This window comes from Dermacentor variabilis, chromosome 5 (genome assembly GCF_050947875.1).
Source record: "Dermacentor variabilis isolate Ectoservices chromosome 5, ASM5094787v1, whole genome shotgun sequence".
NCBI classification, from domain to species: domain Eukaryota; kingdom Metazoa; phylum Arthropoda; class Arachnida; order Ixodida; family Ixodidae; genus Dermacentor; species Dermacentor variabilis.
This window is the reverse complement of record NC_134572.1, coordinates 108,297,723-108,322,791: the sequence shown is the minus strand read 5'-3', so window position 1 is coordinate 108,322,791 and position 25,069 is coordinate 108,297,723. Positions and strand designations below refer to the sequence as shown.

Sequence of the window (25,069 nt, the reverse complement as noted above, 5' to 3'; positions counted from 1 at the left end):
TTCCTTTATGTCTAGTCCATAGTTGACAGTTCTATTTAATGTCGGAGTGGTTTGTTGCTAGGCTTCTAACCTTCGTATCTTCGAAGTCTGTAGCTAACCTTACGTCGAGACTGCAGCGTAATTGAACCGCCATGCGCGTTTTGGCTCGGCACGCTCAATTTACATCAAGGTATAGTGAAATTGGTCGTCCTAGGTGCATCTTCCAAGTAGTTCTAGCGTCTGCGTGCCTTGGTTGTCCAATTAAAGTCTTATGCTTATACTATGACAAAAATTTCTATTGATTTGAACAAAATGAAGCCAGTCGACTTTTCGTTTTCTCCTTTTAGTTTATTACATCATTCGGTTTCCACGCACTGGCCCAATCATTTAGGGAAATCGCAACGCTCATAATATCTAACGAATCGCCCTGCCACGCAATTACGCAGATCGTTGGCCAACTTCGATACTGAACACTCTGAAGCACATGCCTGCTGCTACGAGGTTTACTGCTTCTGCATTATATTTGAGAAGACTCTTTTGTAGAATCCTCGAGGAGAATTCAGGTCTTCGAAACATAAATCCAATTCAAGGTAATGCTTTAACGCAAGGTAATAATATATTTCCGATATTTTGTCGATATTCTGTCGATATCCTGCCGAACGTTCGTTAGTAAATTTCGCGCGCAACCCCAAGCGGCAGTTACTCCGTTGCAGGACATGAATTACGTAGCAGAGTTCTCTCGCAAGTGAAACGACCGCTGAAATTGCCCAGGTTCACTTTTCGTTCCTTCTTTCCGCGCAGTGCAATTATAAAAGCTATTTCATAGCTAACGAGCTTCCGCCAGACAATGCCGAGACTTCTGACATCACCTGTACCTGCTTAAACAACAGGATGCCTGCGTCGTCGTTCATCAACCACAAGACATAGTCTTCGAGCAGACCGGGCCTCCCTACCGAGTACTAGACAGGTTTTCGCTATTCTAGCAAATAAATATGGTAATATAACTTAATAGGGTGCTCTAGCGTCAATTAAAAAACAAAAGTTGGACGTTAGGTTAACTAACAAGAACACCAATTTCCTCGTAACTTCTACTTAACTGTTAGGCAGCTCACAGTGTTATTAACAAGCACGTTATGTGATTTAGTCACATGAACCATGTAGTTTTACAACGGGCTCTTGCGCAACTGGGGTATCATGTATCTATCTATCTATCTATCTATCTATCTATCTATCTATCTATCTATCTATCTATCTATCTATCTATCTATCTATCTATCTATCTATCTATCTATCTATCTATCTATCTATCTATCTATCTATCTATCTATCTATCTATCTATCTATCTATCTATCTATCTATCTAATCTGCCTGAGCAGATAATCTCATCAGAACTGCGAGCGGAAAACTAAGTGAAATGTGCATTCGCCTAATGTAACTGCACCAACCATCGAAGCGTCAGCGTTTGATAATCTTTCGACTCCTCCTGCGCAGACGGCTCTGTGCGCGTCAACGTAACGGCATTTGTCGTCAGTACCTCCTCAAAAAGCTGGTGACAGCTTTTTACGTTAACCGCGCCACCTCATCGTCAGGTTGGGTCAAATAACCAGTGAAATAACGTGGTTGGGCTCAGAATTAGAAAATGAAAAGCGCCGGCGCGTCTGTGAACCTAAAAAGAAATTTCTATTTTCCAGGAGATAAATCATGCCACGATAACTCATGCCTTCTTTCTTTCTTTCTTTCTTTCTTTCTTTCTTTCTTTCTTTCTTTCTTTCTTTCTTTTGCAACGGTACCTGCATGCCGCAACGTCTGGCCGTACACACGCTGCACCCTACAAAGTTTTTCCGATACTCGATGTCAAACCACCTTGCCGTTCACACGGCAAAATAGAGAGTGTAAAAGAGCTCCACGCTCGCTTAGGCACGATGTAGTCGAAGCTACGTTCTTCCTTCTTTGTTTATTTCAGAAGTAAAAGAAAAAAAAGCAATGGGAGGTGCGGGCACTCTAAGTGCATCAAGCTGAACAACCCATGTGAACTTGTCAATATTTCCTTCGGTGTACCGCGCCCGCACAACCCTAAGCGAGCGAAAAGCACAATGAACAAGGGCGCTCATGACGTCCAGGCAAGTGAAGCGGGGCGGCACACGTGGCAAGTATTTGCGCATAACAAGCTGGGACGCAGTCCTGGAAAGAAACGACGCGCTTCCTCGACGCACCCGGGGGCATTTCGCCACTGGGGGCGCTTCTCTTTTAAACGCGTGGTAGCGGCGGGGGAATGGAGACAAGCGTAAAGTGCCTTTCTCCTCGAATCCGCCGGGGAAACAGCACAGAACCAGATTGAATTCGCTGCCAGTGGAGAACATTTGAAGGCAAGATCAAGCGATCGATTGTTTGCCAGGTTCCCCAAAGCGCACTCCACTGCAATCGCCGCAGCTGTCTCCGGCCTGTGTGAAATCGCTTCCGAAGTGTTTTGTTCTTTCGCCCGGTGTTCGACGGCACATTTCAACTTTCGTTCCAGGCTGTTTGAGGAGCGTCAGTTTGACGGCGTTCGCCACAACGCGGCCCCTAAGAAAGAAAAAGAAAGGGGGGGGGGGGGAGGGAGGCAAATAAATGCGAGTAATATTTGAGCTACGCATCCCTTACCCTGATGTGCCTATGTTGGCGCTGATTCTTACCCCGTTCAATACAGGCTGCAAGCAAGGTTTTCGAATATTATTTCTGCGATTGGGTGCTTCCTACCCTGTTTACAAGTCGAGGCAGTGCAAATGTATGCCAACCTGACGCGCCTTTTTTTTTTGGGGGGGGGGGGGGGGAAGCGCTAAAGGCCAGTGGAATATTGCCACGTGTCTTCTAACAGCTTTCGTTTGGGCGCTTGCCACATATTCCGGACCGCTGTGCTTCTGTTTACGCGCGAGAATCCGCTCGATGCACCAGAGCACTTTCTAGAACCGCTGCTATAACCGACGAGCGAAACCTAAATGCACCGGGGCCCGTATAAACAAGGGTCGTCTGTAAGCCGCCATATTCGTTTCCACTGCTGCCATCGACTGCGTTAGTAAACTGTGCCCCGTATACGAGCCCGCGGTTTGTTTTTGGCGACGCAGGTGCGCATAAGAGATGGCTAGCTGCGAAATGCCCCGAGCCATTTGTTTGTCTGCGAGCAACGACACCTTGCTGGAATGGTGCGAGAATGCTTATTCGACGAAGGCAATGGCGAAAGACGTCGCAGGAGAAATAACACTGCGAGTTTGGTGATTTGCAAACAAGCCGGCCCCGTCTTGCTCCGAGAAGGTTTATGAATAGTGATGAATGTCGTGTTTTGTGGCGCAAGGGCCAAGTTCTTTGCTTTTCTTTATGAATAGTGCGCCTAGCTTGTTTTTAACCGACCTTCTCGTTAAAGCTAACACTGCCGCTGCAGAAATATTTCTTTCGCACCATCCGGTACAATGAATGCCGCTTGCACGAACTTCTTGTGTAAGTGACGCTACACTCGATTACCCTTGCCCAACGCAGCTGTAGTTTCACCATAGTTGAAGTTTTTCTAGTTGTAGTTTTCTGTGGAGAAGTAGGCGATGCCAACGTGACCCTAAAGTCTGCATTCGAGTGATGGAGGAACAGGCTCCTTTTTTGATGTCAGTTGCCACGGCGTGAGTGCAGGTCAGATAAAACGGCAGAACTCAAGTCTATATTCCCGACCTGCCTCTCTTGATTAAGAAAGTAACGAGCATAAGTAAAACAGTAAAAGTCCTTCAATCCCAGAAAAAAAACGTGGTGTTCGGGAGCTTTTTTCGTAAGCCTGCACGGAAGCTGGATGACTTGCCTGGCTCTGAGATGCAGTAGGTATGGTAATGCAACTGCAAGTTTCGATGTAGCATCACTTCGCATCTGTGCAACATAAGATCGCGCGTCCAGTTCTTAGTCGAATCTGCGTGGAGTCGATAGCTGCTGGCCGGATGTCATTAGTGTGGGAGTCGCTCAGAAAATAAACTTCAAGCAGCCTAGATTAAGATATGTTCAGCTGCCCGAAGTGCAGCTAATGTCTTGCGTCTGATAGTCACTCTGGTAACAACAAGTAAAGGCGCAAGCGCGTGCTCCTTTAAACGGTAGCAACGCGTTGTGCTGCAGAGGAGGTTACTCTAGGCTGTGCAACGGCTTCACCCGTCAATGCGATTGGTCACGTAGTATTCGTTTGTGTCTGCACATTATCGTTTCTCTCTTCTTCTTTTTTTCGGATCGTAAAGGAAACAGTTTATTCATTCGCGCGAATCTCTGTCAGATTCCATTTGTTGCCGTCTATGTTCATAACGGCCTTCCTGTAAAGTAACATCACTCTGGAACCTCAGAAAACTCGTGCTGGCCTCTGTCGAACAGTCATCGTTTGCTGCTTTTTTGATAAACGTTGCGCAATATATCACGTCGGAAGCTTTGGTGGTATTACAACTTTTGATTTCGAGAGCTTCTATTTATATCGACACCTCTTTGTGCTCTGTTATTTACTTCGAAATATTTGGAGGTTTTCATTTATCGGGGCTTTGATTCGCGTTTAATTTGGTGTCGCGACTAACTGCACTCATAGCCTTTGTTCTGTATTGCATTCCAAACGCTTGAGAACAGATTATAAACTGTGTAACGTAGCATCTCGCTATCCCTAGTATCTGAACTACTAATAGGACATCAAAACATGTTATCACGAGCAAAAAAGTGAGTGTTTTTTGTTCACCAGTACGCAGCAATCACAGAATGACATAACGTACTCTGCATTTTATTTGTCCCTGGAAGATATATTAGCTTCATGCAGGCTGATGCTATCTCTTTTCTGTCGAGCAAGTGTAACACAGCGTCGCGTTGTGGCACACGGGTTTCATATGAAACCGTCTGTGTGTTGAACTAAGCCTACATGCTTCGCGTGCGCCGGGATTGTCTGTACTCAGAACCTATTTCGTAACTTCAAAAAATGACAATATTCTTTCACAACGCTCGCCTCACTGGATCAGTTGATTAACGGAACTGAATGAGGTGACAAAAGAGGGCCGTTGCCGACTTCAATACGGGGAAAAGCATCGAGCGAAACACAGGCACTCGGTGAAACGAATGATGGAAGCGTTCTGCGATAGGCTACAGGGCGAAGGACGGCAGGAACACTGCGAAATCGGCACAAGCGCTCGATGACTGAAGTGCAAAGCTAATAAAGAAAAAGAAAAAAGAACTTCAAAGTCCGCGTGAGCTCGGTACGAACCATCAGAAACTATAGATAACCCGCGGAATCAGCGGAGGGATTCGCGTGAGCTTGCAAATCAAATATAACAAAGCGAGACGAAATCAGCAGAGAAGGAGAAAATATGTCAAAGGAATACGATTTAGCAAAGAAAAAAAAGAAAAAGGCGGAACGGCGTTCGAAGACGGCCCGAACAAAACTGGCTGCGCTACGTCCCATGCGCGTGGCAGGCCCGGAGAATTGAAACGCCCGGAATCAATGCTCTCCGAGGGAGGCGGCGTCGGCGCGGCCGTACTCTTTTGTGTGCGTGAGTGCGTGCGTGAGTCTGGCGCAGATGAGTCTGTCCGAGTACATACTCCCCTACCACCACCGCCAACCCTCTCTTCCCCTTTGCCCCACAAACCGTCTCGCTTTCCCAACTCTCCTATTTTGCGCCACCTTCGCTCCTTACACGAGGCAAAGTACGTATGCTCCTTTGTCAGAGACACTTCTTTGTTACATTTTTTTTTCTTTTAACGTTTTTTTTTCTCTTCTCTCTCTCTCTTTCCTCACGCTTCCCGTTTAGGAGACCGTTGCCCGGCGCACGAAGATGTATACACCCGCTTATATGTATTTCGGCGGCGACCACTGATGCCAATGCCGATCTGGCGCGTGGGGGGGGGGGGGGGGGGGGAGGGGGTGTTCAGCGCCTTTGCTCTCTGGGCGGCGAGGCTTCGACTACAAAAGGGCGTGATTTATGTGAAATCCGCGCGCGCGCACGCGCGCTCTTTGCCGGTCGCGTGCGAGAGAAATGCGCTACTTTTTGCCCCTTCGCTCCTCTCGTCTCTCCATCTTTTCCTTGTTCTTCCCCTGCCGATTTCCTTGCTTCCTTTGCTGCTCGTGTAGTGCACGAAAGAGACGTGAGAGTGCCAAGACTGAACGCTACAGAGGCGCAAATGTGTAGCACACTGCGAGCAGGAGCGGATTGAGGTTCAGCAACGCAAAAGAGAAAAGCGCTACGTCATCTAAAGAAGCGCCTCAAAAGTAAAGAAACAGAAGAAAATAAATTGCAAAAGGAGAGGAAGACGAATGAAGGAAAGTGGTGTGGTTACAAAATGACGATGGCAAACTAACGTAATGCTAAGCAAAAGAAAAAAAATTAATAGTGGTGCAAGCGCCAAGATTTTTTTTTTTTCTTCCCTCGACCTCCTTTCGCCTCCGCCACACAGACACATGCAAACACAAAAGAAATCCCGTCAGATATGCATCAAAAGGGCGCCAAGTCTATGAATGCAGACGGGTAGAGCGGCAAAGAATTTAATGTTGCCTTCGAGCCAGCGAGCGAGAAATTCTCATCCGCTGCTCGCTTTTGATCTCGGCAGCCGCCTCACTTTAGTCGGGGATAAATGGGTTCTGCGCAAGAAGGCCCGGGTAGCAAGCAAGCCAAACAGAAATGCGCGGCCGGGAAAAAAGAAGTATACGAGAAATCATTGGTGACTGGAAACAGTATCATGTGAGCAAAAGTTGAGGAGAACGAATCAAAAGCCGAGGGAGTCAAGTTAGAGAGGGGGTGGGGGGAGGGGGGCTGAAAAAGAAGTTGCGCCTATAGGAGACGACAGGCATGAATTCGCCTGGCACTGGTATAGTTGCGGGATAGATGGGAGCGGTGGGGAAGGGGGGGGGCGAGACTGCGGAGGCGCGCGAGAGCGTGATGGCTCGGAGTCTGCGGCGAAGTGGCGTTCGCCCGCGAACGCCTTGAATAGGACAGCCGACTTCCATCCATCACTGTAGTAAACTGTTCGGATGTTGTATCGCAAATACTCGCGCTCCACCGACTTGGGCTCTTTTAACTTGCGAACTGCCATTGACTCCCTCGTGCGCAGCGTCGAAGCGCGTCGGCCTCTTCTAAATGTTCGCTGCAGGATGGGTGTAACGGGGAAGGGAGACCTAAAAAAAAATAAAGGGAAAGGAAACATGACGCTATTGAAAAGTGTCCGCGGCGCTGAGGCATTCCTTGCGAGCGCGCCACACGCGAGCATTTCGCGCGCGTTAAGCCCGTTTGGCGCTAACGATGTCGAAAACAATTTTATGCTATCGTAGAGGGTGCAGAGAAGATGAAGCTTAGGCGGCTTTGTTTCCGTCCATACCCTCGCACCAATCCGTTCTCCTCACCATGATGTCACAGTGTCGTCTATAGACTGGCTGCCAGCTCATGCGGGCGGAACAGCACTGTTGGGGCGAAGGTGTTAAGTATGTTCGCACGACGTTTCTTTTTTTTTTTTCCCTCCTCGCATAAAATGCTTTCAGTGCTCTCTTGTTCTAGTTAAGTAAGAGTCGTTTCGGCGCCGCATACTTTGCTCAAAGCGGATAAATGAGGAGTTGTACAAGCGCACTATAATGGAAGACGTGCAGGTTAACGCTAGATCATTTAACATGACATGGATTGCTTTGGCAAGTGTGCAGCGATTTACGAAAGGAACAGAGCAATTAATGAGGGACAAGTAACAACCATCTGTCCCGTGCACGTCCTTTGATCAGTGAACAGAAATCATGATGCAGTAAGAATGGGCTAAAGCACATTTGGAGGGCACGACATAAATCTAATCACCAGCTCTCCGATACCTTTCAAATTAAAAGTTTGACACGGTTCGTTTGTCGACGCTAGGAGGCTGACAAGAAAGCTTGGAATAAAACTGTGGTGCATCAAATGGTATCGGGAAGTGATTCATGTAACGTTAGGATTCCATTGTTTCTTGTTCTTATTTTGTTTTTTTCCTTTGGGGTAAAGGAAAGGACCATCAACACGTATCATTGGATCAATGAAAAAGCGCTAGTTACTGGTACTTTTGGCAGAAAAAGAATATAATAATGGGGATTCGTCCAGGGCATGGATTGAGTAGAACGGGCAACGAAATTAAGAGTTGCAGGTTGTATACTAAGTAAAAATAGATGCAATGAGCATTGGCATAGAATTATACGGTGCGGTAGAAGTGGTCGCTGCTGGATAAGAAATGGTTATCGCTGAGACAGAGAGGGAAAAAAAATAAAGGTATAAAAAACGCAGGGATATGGTGGCAGGGAGATTAACCAGAGGATTTCTTCGGTTGACCACCCTGCATTGGGAAGGAGTAGAGAAGTACGAAGCACGACAGAAAAAAAAGAAAGAATAGAAGAATGAAAAATATAAGGCTATCTCTGTGGGCACTGTCACACTCGGTCAAGTCGCCATATTAGTCACGCGCATTGTACATGTCGGATACAATGTCCTACACGAACAGCAGTGCTCAGCATTGCTGTGAAGGCCTTTATCCTTCGGCGATCGTCATTCGACCCATGATGTCGAATCTAGCCCGAAAGTTTTCCAGCTTGAATCTCTGCAGCCGATGTCGCTGCGATTCGACAGGAGCTTCCCACAAGTCACCGCTTGCGCGTTGCAATATAAGATATATAAGATCTGCTTCTGCTTTTACCATTGGGTGTATTCGACTCTAAGCCGCTTCCATCTCACGCAGTTTAATTTTGCACTCCGTCGAGCTTTCGTTGTGAGATTATGGGAAAATACCGGGGCATTCAGCAAAACACCTGCACAGCAGATCTGTGAGCCTCGTATATCCATGGTAGGAGATTACTGTTCACTCGCCGAATTTCACGCAACGCTGCGCCTTAAGTTCAGTTTTCGTTCATTTTCCAAGCAAGAAGCAATACTTTCTTTCTTTACTACGTAATTTGGTCACTCCGACACATGAGCTTACCACTCGAAGACAGTGAGTCGTTCTCTAAGAAAAGAAAAAAGAAGAATGGTTCAGCGGCTCAAATAGCCTTCTCGCCGCTGTGACATTCTGTTAGTCTGTATTGTATCCTTTAAAAAGCAATGCAGTTTTGGTCGCGATCGACTGTCGTTCCAACGTCTGCTGTGCCTCACGTCCGACACCTGCTTCGAAACGTAACGTTTGGTCAACAGCAGCTCACACTTAACGCGAAGCACTCGCTCTCTGCTACGAGCGATCCTTGCTCCCGCAAAGTGTTTCAGTGTTACTGACACAGCTGCTCGCATTCCGCAGATAGCGATCGTTTTGGGCTAGTTTCCCCACGAGCTGCTAACAAGAGGGCGTCGCGAGGTGCCGCCGCTGTTCCGGGTCAACATCGCCGAGGCGGGCGACCGGGACGCGATCCGGGGTTCGCCTGCCCGCGGGCGTACGTCCTTGCTATTTTCCTTTCCTTAAATGAAGTGCGCGCCCACTTTCCTAATATCAAAACACGCGCGGATGACACGTTCCCTCGCTTCTTTTTCTTTTCTTTGTTTGTTTCTCTTTTCGCGCGCCAACTGCTACGTCTGCCTCTCCATCTCCACCGCCGATCCTGCGCCGGAAAAACATGGGCCTTGGGTTCAGAAAAAAAAAAGGAAACCGGGGTCCAGAGAAGCGCACGGGGTGCAGACGCCGATCCTTGTGTTTACAAGGCCCAAACCATCTCGCGTTCTGTGAGCCCGTAACTTTGCTCGCCCAGGGGTGCAAAGGTTATAACGGTGTTCGAACGGGCAAATATTGTTTGACCGCTCCGTGCCAGCGTTTCTTGTTCGGTGTCGCGTTCTCGGAAGCATATAGCTCGGAGATAACACCGTCCTGTGAATTGCTCGTCATCTTTCTTCGTAGCCGCGGGCAACAATGAAGGCTCCGTGCGGAAGCTTGGGGAGCAACAAGACCCGTTTCGGACGCCGTCAGGGCAGCCTCTGTTTTCACAGCGGCGTTGAGGGTTGGAAGCCTGTAATGGGCTCGAAGGGAAAGCGGCTGCGTAGTCATTTCATCCGAGCGTGTATGTGTCGCACATCTGTGGTCATAGTAGCAGTGAAGCGTAACTTGGGCTTTCTGGCTTCATGCTTATACGCGTAGGTTCTTAAAGCTTGCTGTACGGTGTCCTGCCCTTTTTGGCGCGCAGATGTACGGCCGTATAAGTTTTCAGCTCGCTGCTGTGTGAACGCTCCGATGGGCAAAGCGACATCCGGCCGGCGGCATTAGTTGTTTGCGTTGGAGATATCGCACCGAACAGGTGGACACTAGTCAGTTTCACTAACTCACCTGGTGCTTACACTGCGAGCATCCGCGTTCGAGAAATGAAATTTTCGAATCCAGTTGACGTGACTACGCCGTGCACATACAAAATGTCGTGTGCCGTAAACTAATATAAGAGCTAATATGATTGCCAGTATAGTAAACATATGGAACCAAGTATAATACTACATCATCACACAAAGGTTTCTTCTCTCTCGCTCTCTGTGTGTGTGTGTGCATGCGTGCGCGCGCGCACTTGTGTGTGTGTGTGCGTGCGTGCGTGCGTGCGTGTGTGTGTGTGTGTGTGTGCGTGCGTGTGTGTGTGTGTGTGTGTGTGTGTGTGTGTGTGTGTGTGTGTGTGTGTGTGTGTGTGTGTGTGTGTGTGTGTGTGTGTGTGTGTGTGTGTGTGTGTGTGTGTGTGTTGTGTGTGTGTGTGTGTGTGTGTGTGTGTGTGTGTGTGTGTGTGTGTGTGTGTGTGTGTGTGTGTGTGTGTGTGTGTGTGTGTGTGTGTGTGTGTGTGTGTGTGTGTGTGTGTGTGTGTGTGTGTGTGTGTGTGTGTGTGTGTGTGTGTGTGTGTGTGTGTGTGTGTGTGTGTGTGTGTGTGTGTGTGTGTGTGTGTGTGTGTGTGTGTGTGTGTGTGGCTGTACATGCTCTCTCAGTAACTAATGCCACTGCCCAGATTCCTGCTCCAGAAAGAATCCTTAGCAACCAAAGCACCAGGAGTAGTCAAATGTTTTGCGGCTCTGCTGGGAGTTTATTATACACCAGCTGGTCCTTCTGCCTTCAAGTTTGATTAGCCAAAGCTATCCTGTGCATTCAGCCTTCTTGGCACACGCAAATGTTTCATAACGTGGTGTTGGCTGCTCCGACGGCTCTGACAGACGTAGTGCTGCCTTGATACGTTGAACCCATGGAACACTCAATCAACATGACTTTCGCCGTTCAGTCGATTCGTTCTTGCTAATAATGCGACCAACCTTTTCACCAAACTCACATACACGGGATTAACTGCTCACGCTGCCACCATACACCTTGATTATAAATGGCGCCCGCCTATGTTCCTTCCTTCAGTAGAAGTATATCATGGCTCCTACATCGGCTGCGCGAACCGCTATCATATGCATTCTGTGCGCTGTAAAATGTGCTTGCACGTTAAAGCTATTGTTTGCATGCACTTCCGTGGTCTGGCTGGAAACCAGCTTTCTAATTAGCCGTATTTGAAGCTTGGGTGGGTGCCTCAACGAAACGGCCGCTTGGTTAATTTCTCCATTGAAATTAAGAAAGTACAGGTTTCTGCGCTTTGTTTTACAAGTGTTTTTACAAGTACAATCAAATGTGTAAACACGTTTCGACAAAAAGGGAGGATTTTCACAACACCTTTGTGACAACGATAACAGCATGATGTCCTCAGCTTCGACCATCTAATGAGCTCAGCAGTAAAAAAATCGTAGTCTAGGGGCGACTTGCTTCATGGACCACTTGGTTGCGGCACAGGTGTTCTGCAATTCGGACTGATATCTTTAAGCAAACGATGTAAACAACGTAAGAAGTGTTTATTTGAAAAATAAGGGCGGCAACCGTAGAGATAGCGATAATCAATGCAAACGCATGTACGTCCGTTCAAACGCTTAGGTCTTTAGCTGAGCAGTGCAGCAAGGACTGTCCGGCTGAACTTGAGACGACCTTTGTTACAATAGGCCTGTGCGCCCTTGGGAATCGTACCGTCGTAACAAATCCATTCCTTGATGTGCAAGATACCCCATGGTAAAATTTTAAGAGTGTTTATATTTATTCACTGACCGCTGTCCCCCTCTATTTTAACATATATAGCTTTGTCAGAACCTTCGTTAGATTGAACAATATTCGCAAGTAAATTATCTATTATGCTATTGTAGAAATTTCAAATTAATGGCCTTACTAAGCCGCGCGCACAGTCATCTCGGACTGCCTTACAAGTACTGGACGCCCTGCATCCTGTACTGGACGCCCTGCATCCAGTGCTTGCATGCAGCCGGCGTCATAGATGGACCGTTGTCATCACATCCGAAAAAAAATGTAATCTGTGATGTGCCTGTGAATGCTAGAGGCATTATTTCTCGTATTTCAACCTTAAATTGGTAGGTTTCCCCAATTCCGGCTCCAACCTAACTTATCAAGTTCAATTACACTATATGACTACTAATTCACTAACTCTTCAACATGCGGTGAACAAAGCGGGGGTACTTTATATCTGCACAGACCACTTTTACGTTCTATGAACTCTACGACGTGCGACGACCACAGCAAAATATCCGTTTATATCTGCATAGCCTTCTCCTTCAATGTGTGGCGACTACACCTAAGTGTTTCCTTATATCTGCACGAACTTCACATGTGTTCTTCATGCGGTGCAACCCGTGTCCAGAACCAATATCTCAAGCTCAGAAACTAAGCCGTCAGTTCCTCTGCGGTACTTTGCTCGACCTGCAGTGCAGTCACCGTACCATGAATCAGAAAAAAAATTCTGAGCTGTGATCACCTGCTCTTAAGAAAATATTTTGCTCGAGAGGTACGCCGACCACGTACATATCTAAACTTATGGATCAGCAGCTCTCCTCTAGAGCCGTGTTTTTCCCAGCGAGAGCCACCACTATCAGTTTCAAGACGTGTCACCCAACGACATCGAAGGCTGCAGAACTTTCAGCTCTTCGCGCTGCGCTTCGCCTCGTCAGCCAAGAACAACCTCGAAGATGGTCAATATTTGTGACTCGAAAGCAGCACTGCTGTCTTTGCTATCAGTCCTGCTGCGCAAACCATACGAACAACTTGTATTCGAGATTTTAGGAGTAATTTATACTTTGGCTGAGAAAGATCACCACGTGACATTTCTGTGGCTTCCAAGTCACTGCGGCGTCATAGATAAGAAACATGCCGGTAGCCCTGCTCGGTCGGCTCTTCAAGGTGGAAAAGAGGAGTCAGTGCCATTATCAAATGCAGATGTCACTATGAAGTTTCGAATGCTCACAGGAGATATCACCTTCTCCATGTGGAACACCCGAAGTTTTCAAGGCAACCAGCTGCACCACTTGGACTTATCTCAACATTCGCACCCCAGCTGGACTCTGCCGACGCGAGCCTTCCCTGCTTTGACGAATATGGCTAGGAATGGCCTTTGCGAAGTCTTTTGCTTTCCGAATCGGATGGGACGACGACGCCTAGTGTGATGACTGTGGTAGCGAAGAGACTCTTCAACACCTTCTCTGTGGCTCTCCTCGCTACAATTTACAGAGACGATCGCTCGTGATCGCGATGTCACGCCTTGACCAAAGGCCTTTAGCAGTGGAAATCATTTTAGAATGCCGACATCACAGGGCATCGCAGTGGTGGGCGACGAAGGTACTGTTCCAGTTTTAAGGAGGACAGACTCGGACGAGTGGCTGTAGCTTGAACTGAAGTTTACAGCGCTACAAGGGCTACTGTGAAGTGCAGTGATAGTGACCGACTGGGATTGCGTATCTGTGCTCCGTTTATTTATTTTTCTCTGCTTTCCTACCATTCTGCCGCCCCCTCTCCCCTTTCCCCAGTGTTGGGCAGCAAACCGGATCTTGCCCTCTGATTAACCACTGCCTATTTCCCTTTCTTCTGTCTCTCTTTCAAGCTCAGAAACCAACCTCTGCAGACTTTAGTAGCCAACCATGGTGTCAATGTGCACCTCCGGATGAAGCAGCACCTTTAACATTCTCTCTATCTTTTTCCCTATTTTTATGCATTAGCCCCCTTTCCCGGTGTAGGATAGCAAACCGGACGTGCGTCTGGTTGACCTCGCTGTTCTTTCTTTCTTCTATTCTCTCACGTTTGACTAAATGATTGAAAAAATCTCGGGGCATGCTGATGTCATAGTTGATGAATAAAATACACAAATAAGCGTGACAGTTTCTCTTAACAACGATGCTTCAAACGTACAATATGCCCCGAGCTTTCTGCGTCTGTCATGTGCATGCATCGTGGTGGGCGCTTTCAGAGAATAACTTACAAGATGAGTGTTTGCATGCATTGATGTCGTGATGAGTATTCGGTGTGTCTTGATTGCAACTTCTCCGGCTTTTTCTTGTCTACGCTGTTATGTTGTCACCTGTTCTGCTCGTGCTTCTTAAAAAGATGTTTAGCCTAGAAATGTTTTCATGCGTATAATTACCTTGGTGCAGGTGGCGATTATTGTGTGAAATTTTTCATGTCGCAAGTGATTTTGTTGATTGCGCACATGATCGCAGTTTATGAACAAGTATGACTTAAGTCAACTTTGTGACATTAAACTCAGCATGCATGAGCGTGTAGGTAACATAAAAGAAAAATTTATGTACAAAGAATCGCCTTCAATGTCAGTTAAATCATTTTCTCGCCATTAAATCATGTTGCTTTACAGTAAAGTTCTGGCTTTTGTACCCAAATAAAAGATACAATGAGGCCGCTTTTCTGTTATAGAAACATTGCTCAAAAAGTAATTATTTGAATGCGAGCCTATCTTGTCTTATAGCATTCATTTGTAAAAATAGTGTGATCACGAAATATAATCATGGCAATGGTGAAATAACCTACTTTGCTCTTTGCCTTTCGTATGGTACCGTGCAGTATAATGCTTTTTTTTATGTAACATAATGCGATTTCTCATTATATTCGTGCACAGGTAGAACTAAAGGATTGTCAAAATTTCAGGTAATACGCGGATAATATAATTACTTGCCTACTGACCAATATGCTGGCCTTGATTAGAGGGCTTGAGAGCATACATTTGAATGTGTTGCTAGTGCCAAGATCTGCGCATTACATGAGATCAATTCTGTAGAAAAGCAAGGCAAACGCTCTCAGCCAGTGGCACAAGTGCAAGCGGCCAACTATCAGTCCAGTGTTTCACGCACTGCGTAACACGTGTTTTCTGTCTCCTCATCAATCCCATGCTGCTGCTGCTGCTATGGGAGAACAAAATACGAAATTCCGGCTAGCATTCCTCCCTCTTTTGCGAGAAAAAAAATATGAGCAAAAGGAAAAAAATACCGTTATACAAGCCCTCGCTCTCCTGTAGTATTGCAGCTTCATCCTTTCCCAGTAGCACTCTTGCCCGGTTCCAACTGATCCGTCCTGCCTTCTTTAAGTGAAAATAGAAAATAATAAAACAGCCTCAACCAGGGCTATTCGGTGATATCTCTTTCACCGGCGGTTCTCGCCTTCTGTCTATCTCCCCCATCCCGCTGCAGACGGGCCGGCTCTTGTACGCGTTAACATCTATATAAGAAGTATCAGCAGAATTGATGACGTCACCATGGTAAGTGTGACATCACGCAAAAGACAAAGGCAGGGCCGCAAAGAGCGAGAGGTTTTCCGCTAGTCGGTCTGTTGGCGAGCTGGACACAACGCTAGGTAGGGCTTCCTCCTTGCGATCTCCTCTCTTTTTTTCCTCTCTCTCTCTCCTCTCACTCTTTTTTCTTCCTTTCTCTGTCGAGCGCACCCGCCATTTTCCTCCTCTTTGGCCCGTCTTCTTATTATTCTTCTTCTCGGATCGCCCACTCCCGACCCCTTCCTTGTAGATGGCCCGTGTGTTGTCAGGGTCAACATCTATCTTCGCAGTATTAGCAAGATTGACGATTTGAGCATGGTAAGTACACGCGTGTACTGCGTAGCGTAAACGTATGTGCGCGTGCGCGAGCTTTGCTAGAAGGTTTGGGGCGGAGGCGTTTGGCGAACTGCACCGAAGAGACCGATAGGGCAGGGGCCGCGGCAACACGGCGCCGCGCGTTTTACTCCTCGCTTTCTGAACACACATTTTAAATTTTCTTCTGCGGAAATGGCATTTGTTTTTATTATGAGAAAATGCTCTACAGCGTACTTTTACCTTTCTTTGTGTGAATTATCATAACATGGTGGATATGACCGGTAGAACACTCGCTTTATAAAAATCGGGGGTGAAATCAATTCAAGTCTCTTCGGCTGACACCTTATGCGAAAGTAATCATTACACCTTTCTTCTCACCTCGGCTTTTCAAGCCTCCTCCCTGCTAGCATGGTACTCGAGAGGATGTCGTTTCCAGTCTTACCGCGTGCATAATTTTTTTTTCTTTATTCAACCATCGGTGTAGTTCGCACAAGTCGACACCTTACACCTTCTAGCGATTCGTGTTGGCTGATGTAATGTGACCAAGAAAACATATTGCCCTCGTGGCGGTCTTTAGCGTCAACTGTTTTAGCAGACCCTGATGCTAGCTTTCGTTATTTGATAGCAACACCTACTTGTCATTACTTCGGCGAAATCGAACAGGCCCACATGCACCGCTCTGCAATGATGTTCGTGCGTGAGCTGTCTTGTTTGGTGTCAGTTGTGTGAGTGCTGTCGATGTGCTGGTGTGAAGCTTGGATGGCCGAGCGCTTGGTGTCTCCGTGAACGCTAGTTATCCTATGCAGTCATTAGGCAGGCTCGTTTGACAGCAACTGATTCGCTGTAGTTATATGCCGCGGAAATATAGTTAGCCCTGCTTTTGAGCACAAGTTGAGTTATTGAACTCTCGGAATTCCATAGCGCTTTCTAAAACAATAAATACTCAACAGCGTCTACTTTTACTTTTACGCTCTTTTTTTGCCTGTGATGGCAACACGACCTAACCCAGGACCGATGTTATGCTATTGTAACTTTACAAACTTTAGGAACTGCCACATAGTTTGGCTTGATACGTTGGCGCTTGTAAAGATAAATATCCACACAGACAAGTAGGAGCCGGAACAACTAGTCGTTTCAGTAGACCAAATTGTGCGAAATATCGCAGGCTATGACCATGAGCGATTCCTGTTCTCGGATTGCCCTCCATTCGCGTTTTTCCGGTACTTTCACTCCTTAGATCGAGATATCTTCAAAAGTTAGCAAAGCTTTTGCATGACCCTGCGGAAGAGCAATCATGAGCTTAGCCTAAGTTTTCGCAAGCATCGCATTGTTTCAGTGCACGTCACCTAACCCCGGTCATTGTTCGTGTGCCTGTTTGCTTCCGCCCTATCTGGATGTCCCTGTGCCTCCTCGTCATATCTGTTTTGGTATTTGGTCCACTCCTTTCTTCGTCTTTGAAAAATTGTGTCTCGTGTAACGATTCAAACATTGTCAACCTTCCACAAAACACCAAATCAAATCACACATAGTCCCACGTGCCGTGTTGTGCGTGTTGCTCGTTTCGTGTCCGATACCTCATCCTCCTCGAGCGCTGTTTACTTGTGACCGGTGAACATCCATCCACCTGACAAAAAAATTCTGCATGCCAGCCCGAGTTGCGCACGAGCAAGTGCGAGCTTCTTGGGACTTCGGTGTGCGTTTACTTCAACTTGCTCCTGCGCCCACCCTAATACACGTGGGAAGGCCTTTGTCGCAGCACGGTGTACGAGTACGAACCTTGTTCAAACAGCTTGCAACTCACGTTGTCGTATCCAGAGATCCAAATGACGAAGCATGCTGCAGAGCATTCACTTATTTGTGTTGTACACACTACACAAGCGCACCCGGGCCGCTTCTCAGCAAGGGTTTAGCCCAGCGTTCTTTTATCCACCGCCCTCGTTTTGAGAATTGTCAGGTTTTTTTGCGTTTATTTAGCGTACAGTCTTTAATTAACCATTAATAGCATGGACCATTCTGCAGGTGAAGCATGAGATCGAAAGAAAGCGTATTTAGACTGCAGTTCTGAATCATGTCAGCTTAACTAAAATGTAAACTTAAGAGAGCGGAATCCCGAGAAAAAATTTGTATGAATTTAAATACAGTTCTGTTCTTGACCACACATCCCGATAAAGGTAAGTTGTGCGGCCCCTGACAACCACTAGTGTCTGAAACTCTCTTCAGATCTAACATGCCATACTGTATAACTACGCATTACGTCAAGAAGTTAGAAACTACGGTAGGATCTGCAGATCTGTTTCCAAGTTTTATAAAGGCCCGCAAAAAAGCATTGTTTCATTTGTCTGTTAACGTCATACCCACCAAAAAAATCCATCTAAGATATTCTCGATCTGAGGAGAGTACCCCAACCCTAGAGCAGTTAATAATGGTCCGTTCACCCAGCATGACCGTTCCCTCTCTACTAACCTGTAATAGTGACATCGCACCTGTGAAACAAGAAAAATGGTGAGTGTCTTTATTTGTACATACCCTGCTACCATTCTTTGCCAACAACTCAAAGGACCTGGACAACACCCCATCGTACACCAGGTGAGTTTTCCTCCTGGCCTCTTTGCTCCATGCTGCAGTGTCGTTGAAAGCTCCCGTGTGTGTATCTATGTTGTGTATTTTACTAAATCGCTCTTGTCGCCTTGCCAAACGCTGTTTAGACTGAAGCTGCATCAACTATTACCTAATATTCCCTAATGATCTGTTATTATTTACATTCTGCCTAAGTACAACAATACATTGCTTTTCTTTACCCCCTGCTTAAGTACAGCACATGATCTAACCCGCCGTGCAGTCTCAGTATAATGAACGTTGTATACATACACTTCGTCCCTTTCTGCACAGCTGTTTTAGCTATGCTAAATTTAGTATGCTACTCAGTACACGAATAGAAATACCGTGCTCATGTCTTAATGTCATGACATATCATTCACTCGTTACGTACCTTGCATAGCTTGCATGATCCTCACAAACTTAACACCAATATGCAATTCGTCCCTCTCTATTGGCGTGCCAGGCAAACTCTAGTCGGCCTTCTTTCTCGATAACAACGCACTGTGTTTTAATCTTGAGAGCAACGCGTCACACCCGACATCACATCTGTCTGCTGTGCGCTTAAGCATGCGTAAGGAATTTCAGAAGCATACCACCATATATTGTTTCACCAAAGAGAAAAATTTCGCCTGCTCTTAGCAGACCCCTCTAACTCTAGCACATGCACCTGGCACGTATGTTCCGACAGCAGACACTCTTGCCCTGACGCACTGTGTGCCTAGACATCGTGAGCTATGCAGCCACCCCTGGCCTGAGTCCTGCATGCATCTCTGCTCTGAGCTGTTGGCACCCCGCCTCCGTAAAAAAGGAACGCTAAGGTGGTGCGCCCTGTTTGCAATGGACACAATCTGTTGCCATGGACTACCGCATCGTCTTTGTCCTGCAACTCGCCATTAAAGAAACGCTTCTCTGTCTGTCACGTGTCGCACTGTCTGTTCACTTGCCTGCGCGTGTGCCTGTGTAAATGTGCCTGAGTGTGCAACGTACATGTCTCGTAGCACGTAAACTGGCCAGAGCGAGTTGAAAAACAATAACGCGTGACATTCAAGTAAGGGTTTGCAATCTTTGTACTTTACTCTTTGGCTAGAGTGCCATAGAAAAATTGGCAACCTTGTGCCGAAATTATGGTGAAATACCTCCATGGCATGCTGGACGCGCGAACTATTCTCTTTGCCAGCGAGTAGCTGTCATCGCAGGGAGCTAGGATCAACGATGTTTATCCAACGAGACGTGGTTGGTGTACGCTACTATTCGGAAGCGGACTAAAGGGCGTAAATTGGGTTTTCGTAAGAGGACTCCGTTGCCCCCACAAACACAAGTCTCTTTGTCAAAACGTTAGCTCCATTTGCGTTCCTTGTTCGACCACTGTTATTCATATTCTTACAGCTGTGCGATCTCGCTGGTTCTTGCTTGAGCATTTTACTTGGTACACCGGAACACATCAAGACATGTTCTCCCTCTATACTGAACTGCAAATATATGCGAACTCTATTCAAAGTTCGTGTTCAAGGAGGACATGCTGTTGTAACATATCGCCGGCGTGCGTCAAGGAAAAATCTGAAATTTTATCGGTTTACAACAGCAAATTTTATTTACCGCGTCAGCATCAGAACATTTAAAATCTGGTGTTAAGTTTGCCTTCGACGATACTACTCACAAATTTCCTACAGGGGACACAAAACTTAAATTCTGGAAGCTTCGTTTGACCAGACAGGCCGTAAACGGCGTACGCCAGACGTATTTTTACTCAATGTTACCCAAATGTGGATCACAAAAAAAAAAGAACAAAGGGCAATAATATGACGCTTTTTGTGGGATTTGGCACTGGTGCTGTTATGCGTGCAAAACTGACAATCTACTTTCCAAATTATAGTCAAATCAAGTTAAGCGTTCAATATTCGCAAAGCCTCTATACGTTATAGTGGCGTCACAATGAAACAGAACTGGTCTAAATGTTTTGAAGAGCCCGTGACACACATTGCGAATATTTTTGTCTCGCAGCATCACCTCAAATAAAGCTACTCATGCTCCATTTTTAATCTCCTACACACGCAATCCTGTAATTATGGTTTAGAAAAGCTAGCGTAGGTTTCTTATTTTGTTTAGAAGTACAAAAACAAAACACACACAACAGACTCAGGAGTGATTAAATGACTTCTTCAGCTCCAGCTAAAAGTATTTCTTTTCCGAGCACAAGAGGGAACGTTTGCGCTAAGTTAGCGAGTTTGCGTCTGGACGCTACCGAGGCGGTGACATAAGGATTGACTCCAAGTGACTATTATACGTAGGAGCGCCGGCCACCCTATTTGCGTAAACACCGTATTCTTCTTCGCTGAAAAAAAAAACGGAGAGGAATATTGGTCGAAACGTTTGTTTTTAATACACCTTGAAGAACTTTTGACTGTACAGACGCACGAAGCAAGAAATTCTTCATGCAAAGAAAGCAAAACAAACCGCTTACGTCCTCTTGTAAATCCATGGTGATCACCCAGTCTATACACCGCTTGTTACCAGAGCCAAAGTGCAAGGAGGGCGCGTGTCGTCTGTGCGTTGCGGCTGCTACTCTTTCACATCACACCATTACATCATTCACAGGAGTCAAGTTTCGTGCATTGGCCTTCCTCCCTCTGCGTGTGTGCCCCTCAAGCCTGTTGTGTTGTGTCCCGTGTACGGTAGCGGACGGCTGTGGCTGCAAATGGCCCCGTAGCAACCGAGCTGTACCGAACTGCGCGCACAGCGCTGCCCGCGCTTGCCAGCGTGTATGCGTGTGTGTGATGCGTGTGGTTTGTAGGAGGCCTGCGCCGTGCGTGTGTGTGCGTGTGTGTTCGTCTCCCGGTGGTCGATCGGAGGCCCGGCTGTTCCCTGCTCCCCCCTTTGTAACCCAATTCTTCAGGAGCCACGCAATTGCACCAAAACCCTCTCTGTGCTGTGGAGGTAATATATAGCTGTCAACATATATACGTCCAAAGCACTGAGGGGGTTTTACTCACTCCTCATCGAGCGAAAGCACCCTAAATGCCGCAATCCGCGCCAGAAGCGTCTTTTTGTATGTTGCCCACTTTTTTGCTTCTCTCTTCTACTCTCGTCGTGGTCTTCTCTCTTTTTTCTGTCTGCCTTTGACTTTCTCTCTATCTTGCGATTGCATTCTGTCATCTTTCGTACGACTGGGTGGTGTTTCCTTGGAAACGCATAAGTTATTGTCTAGCTTTTGCTCAATGGGAGCACCATACATTCGGGCAACCACTTTTCATTTCATACTTCCTTGGTACGCACCGTGTGTGGCCATGTAACTGGCCTTAGACGTATAACAATAACAATGACAAGAGCACACGCACGTACTCTTTACACTTTTTGTGGGACCTGAGACAGATATTAGCCTTCACGTTGTGTTTTTGTTCTTACTGAAAAGCTTAGGGCTTGAATTACCGCATTATGTGTTATAAGGGTTCACGTTCTTCTACGTTCAAATTTTTAGGTTGTGCATCCCTTGCAAAAAAAAGTCAAGACAAAAGCTTGTGCATTTCATGGTCCGTCATATGTGCCGCCTTGAGTGCAGTATTGTTACACTACGCGCAGATTTTTGGAGAGGTTGACTGAGGGGTGCGAAAAGATTTAGAGAAGCTTTACCATTTCACTTTTCAAGCTTTGATGGTTGACATTTTCTTAATTCTTTATTTTTCAAAGTGAGATCTAGTCAGCAGCTTCGTGCTAAATGAATCGGCGAGAACGAATTACGAGAGATAGATAAAAACATCACCCGTTTTGTGTGTCTGTCTTTTGTTGCCATGTGTTTGTAGCGAATATCTAAAACGAACCATGCGCTAAGCAGTTTTCAGAAGGAACATTATAAATGGATCTTAGCACTTATTACGTTGTACCCTCTGAGACGAGCTTCCTTGTGCGAAAGAAATAACTGCATCACGTGCCTAGATCCGAGTCGGTTATCTTGACATTGTACTGGTTTATCAAACCCTTTATTTTCAGAATTGGTGCCTACAACTTTCCTGCGCCTGAAACTCCGGTTCTCTCAATTTTACGTTCAAATTCTGCCGCCCAGTTACATATTACCAAGAGGCCAGCTGTCAATCACTGCAATGTAGAAGAACTTAAGCAAGAAGAACGTTGTTCTTGTCATTGGCAGCACATGCAAAAACTGTTACAAAGAGAAACAATTGTCCACGAATAATGTCCTCCTTAGGTTCTGATATTTTCAGCACTCATTTGCAGCCTGTGCAGCTTCTTTTATTATCTGAGAATAGTGTGGGATCAAAGATTGCGGTCTGGCAAGAACTGGCTTGTATCTAAAAGGTAACCGGGTATATTCCCTGAGCAATCTCACGCTAAGTTGTATAGTACAATGTAGACTGTAGTTCTCGTAGGAAGCCCCCACACAGGCTGTTCTTGAAGCGTTACGATTGGTAAAACGCACACACAAGAAAGTTAACAAATCCTTCATGGGACAACTATCATTACCCCACGCACGTAGCTGTGGGAATGAAGTTGTAAGCAGAATCATTGCTAGAGAAAAGTCTCTTCTCAGACTGTGCTAGAAATTCTAGATTAACGGTTTAGACACTACGATAATCACTGAAAGTTAAAACATTGTGCTTGGGACAGCTCATGGTATGACCAGAAATAATATAGGGATAGCGTAACTGTTGCTTGTCCCAATATGCACTCAATATCACTCTCATTGTGCTCTGTGCAAAATGCGTTGAGCAGAATGCTGAATGAGTAGTAAATTGCAAATGGACGGTAACGTCGTGAACATTTAGTGCGCAAAACAATACACTGTCACCATTTCTACCGGGACATCATCAGACAACAACGTGAATATAGTCTAAGAATGTATAATGCATGTGTAATATGGTGCGTCAGAGTAGTATTGGATAAAATTACGTACTTATAACGATTTCTGTACGCGATAAATCATGTCGAAGCTAGGCGCCAAAATGAAAAATCTCGTTAACTAGTACCTCATTCAAAGAAACACACAAATAACTGCTTACTGTGTGTAAATTGCCAAATATTGGTGCGGTTTCAACTGTAATGCTCACCGCTGGCAAATCATTTATGATGACAAATTCCCCATTCTTGCAGCTCATTATGAAAGCTCGGACGCTTCTCAAATGACTCCACTCACTGTGCAGACTCACGTTTGACAGACGACGAATTGGTGATGCCAGTTTAGCTTAAAGGTGGTTAACATAGGGAATCACAAGTACGGTCGAATTCGTATATAAACTGAATAAAAACATACGTGCCACCCGTCACTACCACGTCGTTTAAACCACCAATGTGTCGGCTGCCATAGAAACTAGAGACAGAGTTTCCTCTAGCAATCTTTGCGCGCAAGTTTGTGGCTAAGCCTATCGGCTAGGTTACAGCACTGACTTCGAAAGCTTGCAAGGGCTAAAAATGCAACAGAAAAAATAAAGAGAGAGAGAGAAAGAGACAAAGGAAAAATAGGGAGGTTAACCAGAGATTATCTCCGATTGGCTGCCCTGTACCGGGGCAGGGGCAAAGGGATGCGATACCTTTTGTAAACATCCTGAAACGTTGTTTTTGAGAGCCGTATGTTGAATTACAGGTATTACATCTTCGGTGTGACCGATAACATCGAGACGTAAGCGGCATTCACGTTGCAATCTCATGATTTTGTGGTAGAAATTGAGAAAATTATCACAGAGTGCAATTGGACGACACACACAACGCAGGTGGTGACATCACCTTGTACCACGTGATAATACTGAACAGTTGCTGAGACGACTTTCTTTCGCTAGCATGCTCGTGCAAATTTCTCTATGCTGCACATAATCCTAGGACGGTATATTTGGGTAATTTGTGCCCTAGATGGTCCGATGTTGCGACTTATATTACAGCAGCATCTGTTTAAAGAAAGCCTTACAAGATGTCAACTACAGTGCAATGACTTTCAGCTGCGTGATGATATGGCGGGTACTGACACAACGCCATTACGTGTACGCCGAGCTAAAGCTTGAACATACTTCAGTGCCCATTGCTCACCCGTATGGGTCTCAGTGGCGAAGACCAGCAAGTCATTCCACTGGGGCTCGTTCTCACTGGTGGTTGAGAAACTCAGAGCTGTATTTGTCTCACTGGGGGTTGAGAAACTCAGAAATGTATTTGTGCTACCGTAGTCCTGCTTTGGATGAAGAAGCGATTGTTACGCAAAGGAAACGAATTCGCCAAGAAATATGAAGTTTTAATACATATCATGGCGGTCATCTGCATAGCACGAAACAATAGAATCATTGCAGCAATGATAAACCCGTTGGCTCTCCTGCCATATCTTGTGAAAATTTCGTTCAGGAGCTCTTTAATGCCAGCAGCTTCGCGCTTGACTCGCAAGCTACCTTGAAAATAACAAAACGAGTCCAAATGAACTTTGACAAATTGTTCTTACAGCAAGTTTCACAACGTCATCACTGCCGCAAAGGCTGTCGGTAACTGTAGTTCTTGAGGAACTGATCGGCGGTCCAGCTGTGCTTAGAAGTTGCCAACTTTTTGTTCAATCAGGGAGTCAGACTATGTGTTATCTCTTCCTCACGTTTGGTTCATCGCAACCCGGCGATCTCAATGTTCAGGGTCATTGCAGAAAACAT

The 25,069-nt window shown here is 46.1% G+C and overlaps 1 protein-coding gene across 8 annotated transcripts in view; it reads left to right on the top strand.

Annotated features, from left to right (window-relative positions):
- GluClalpha (glycine receptor alpha 1) overlaps positions 1-25,069 on the top strand; it is a 381,181-nt gene that overhangs the window by 338,089 nt on the left and 18,023 nt on the right. For 4 of the 8 annotated variants that reach the window (XM_075693264.1, XM_075693267.1, XM_075693268.1 and 1 more), the window contains one exon: positions 15,451-15,518. The exons of 2 other annotated variants lie outside the window; for them this stretch is intronic. In XM_075693264.1, the coding sequence (XP_075549379.1) occupies positions 15,451-15,518 (68 nt within the window). Of the gene's footprint in view, positions 1-15,450; positions 15,519-15,780; positions 15,849-25,069 lie in introns of all 8 variants that reach the window. 2 more of the 8 variants (XM_075693269.1, XM_075693265.1) reach the window with 1 other exon arrangement.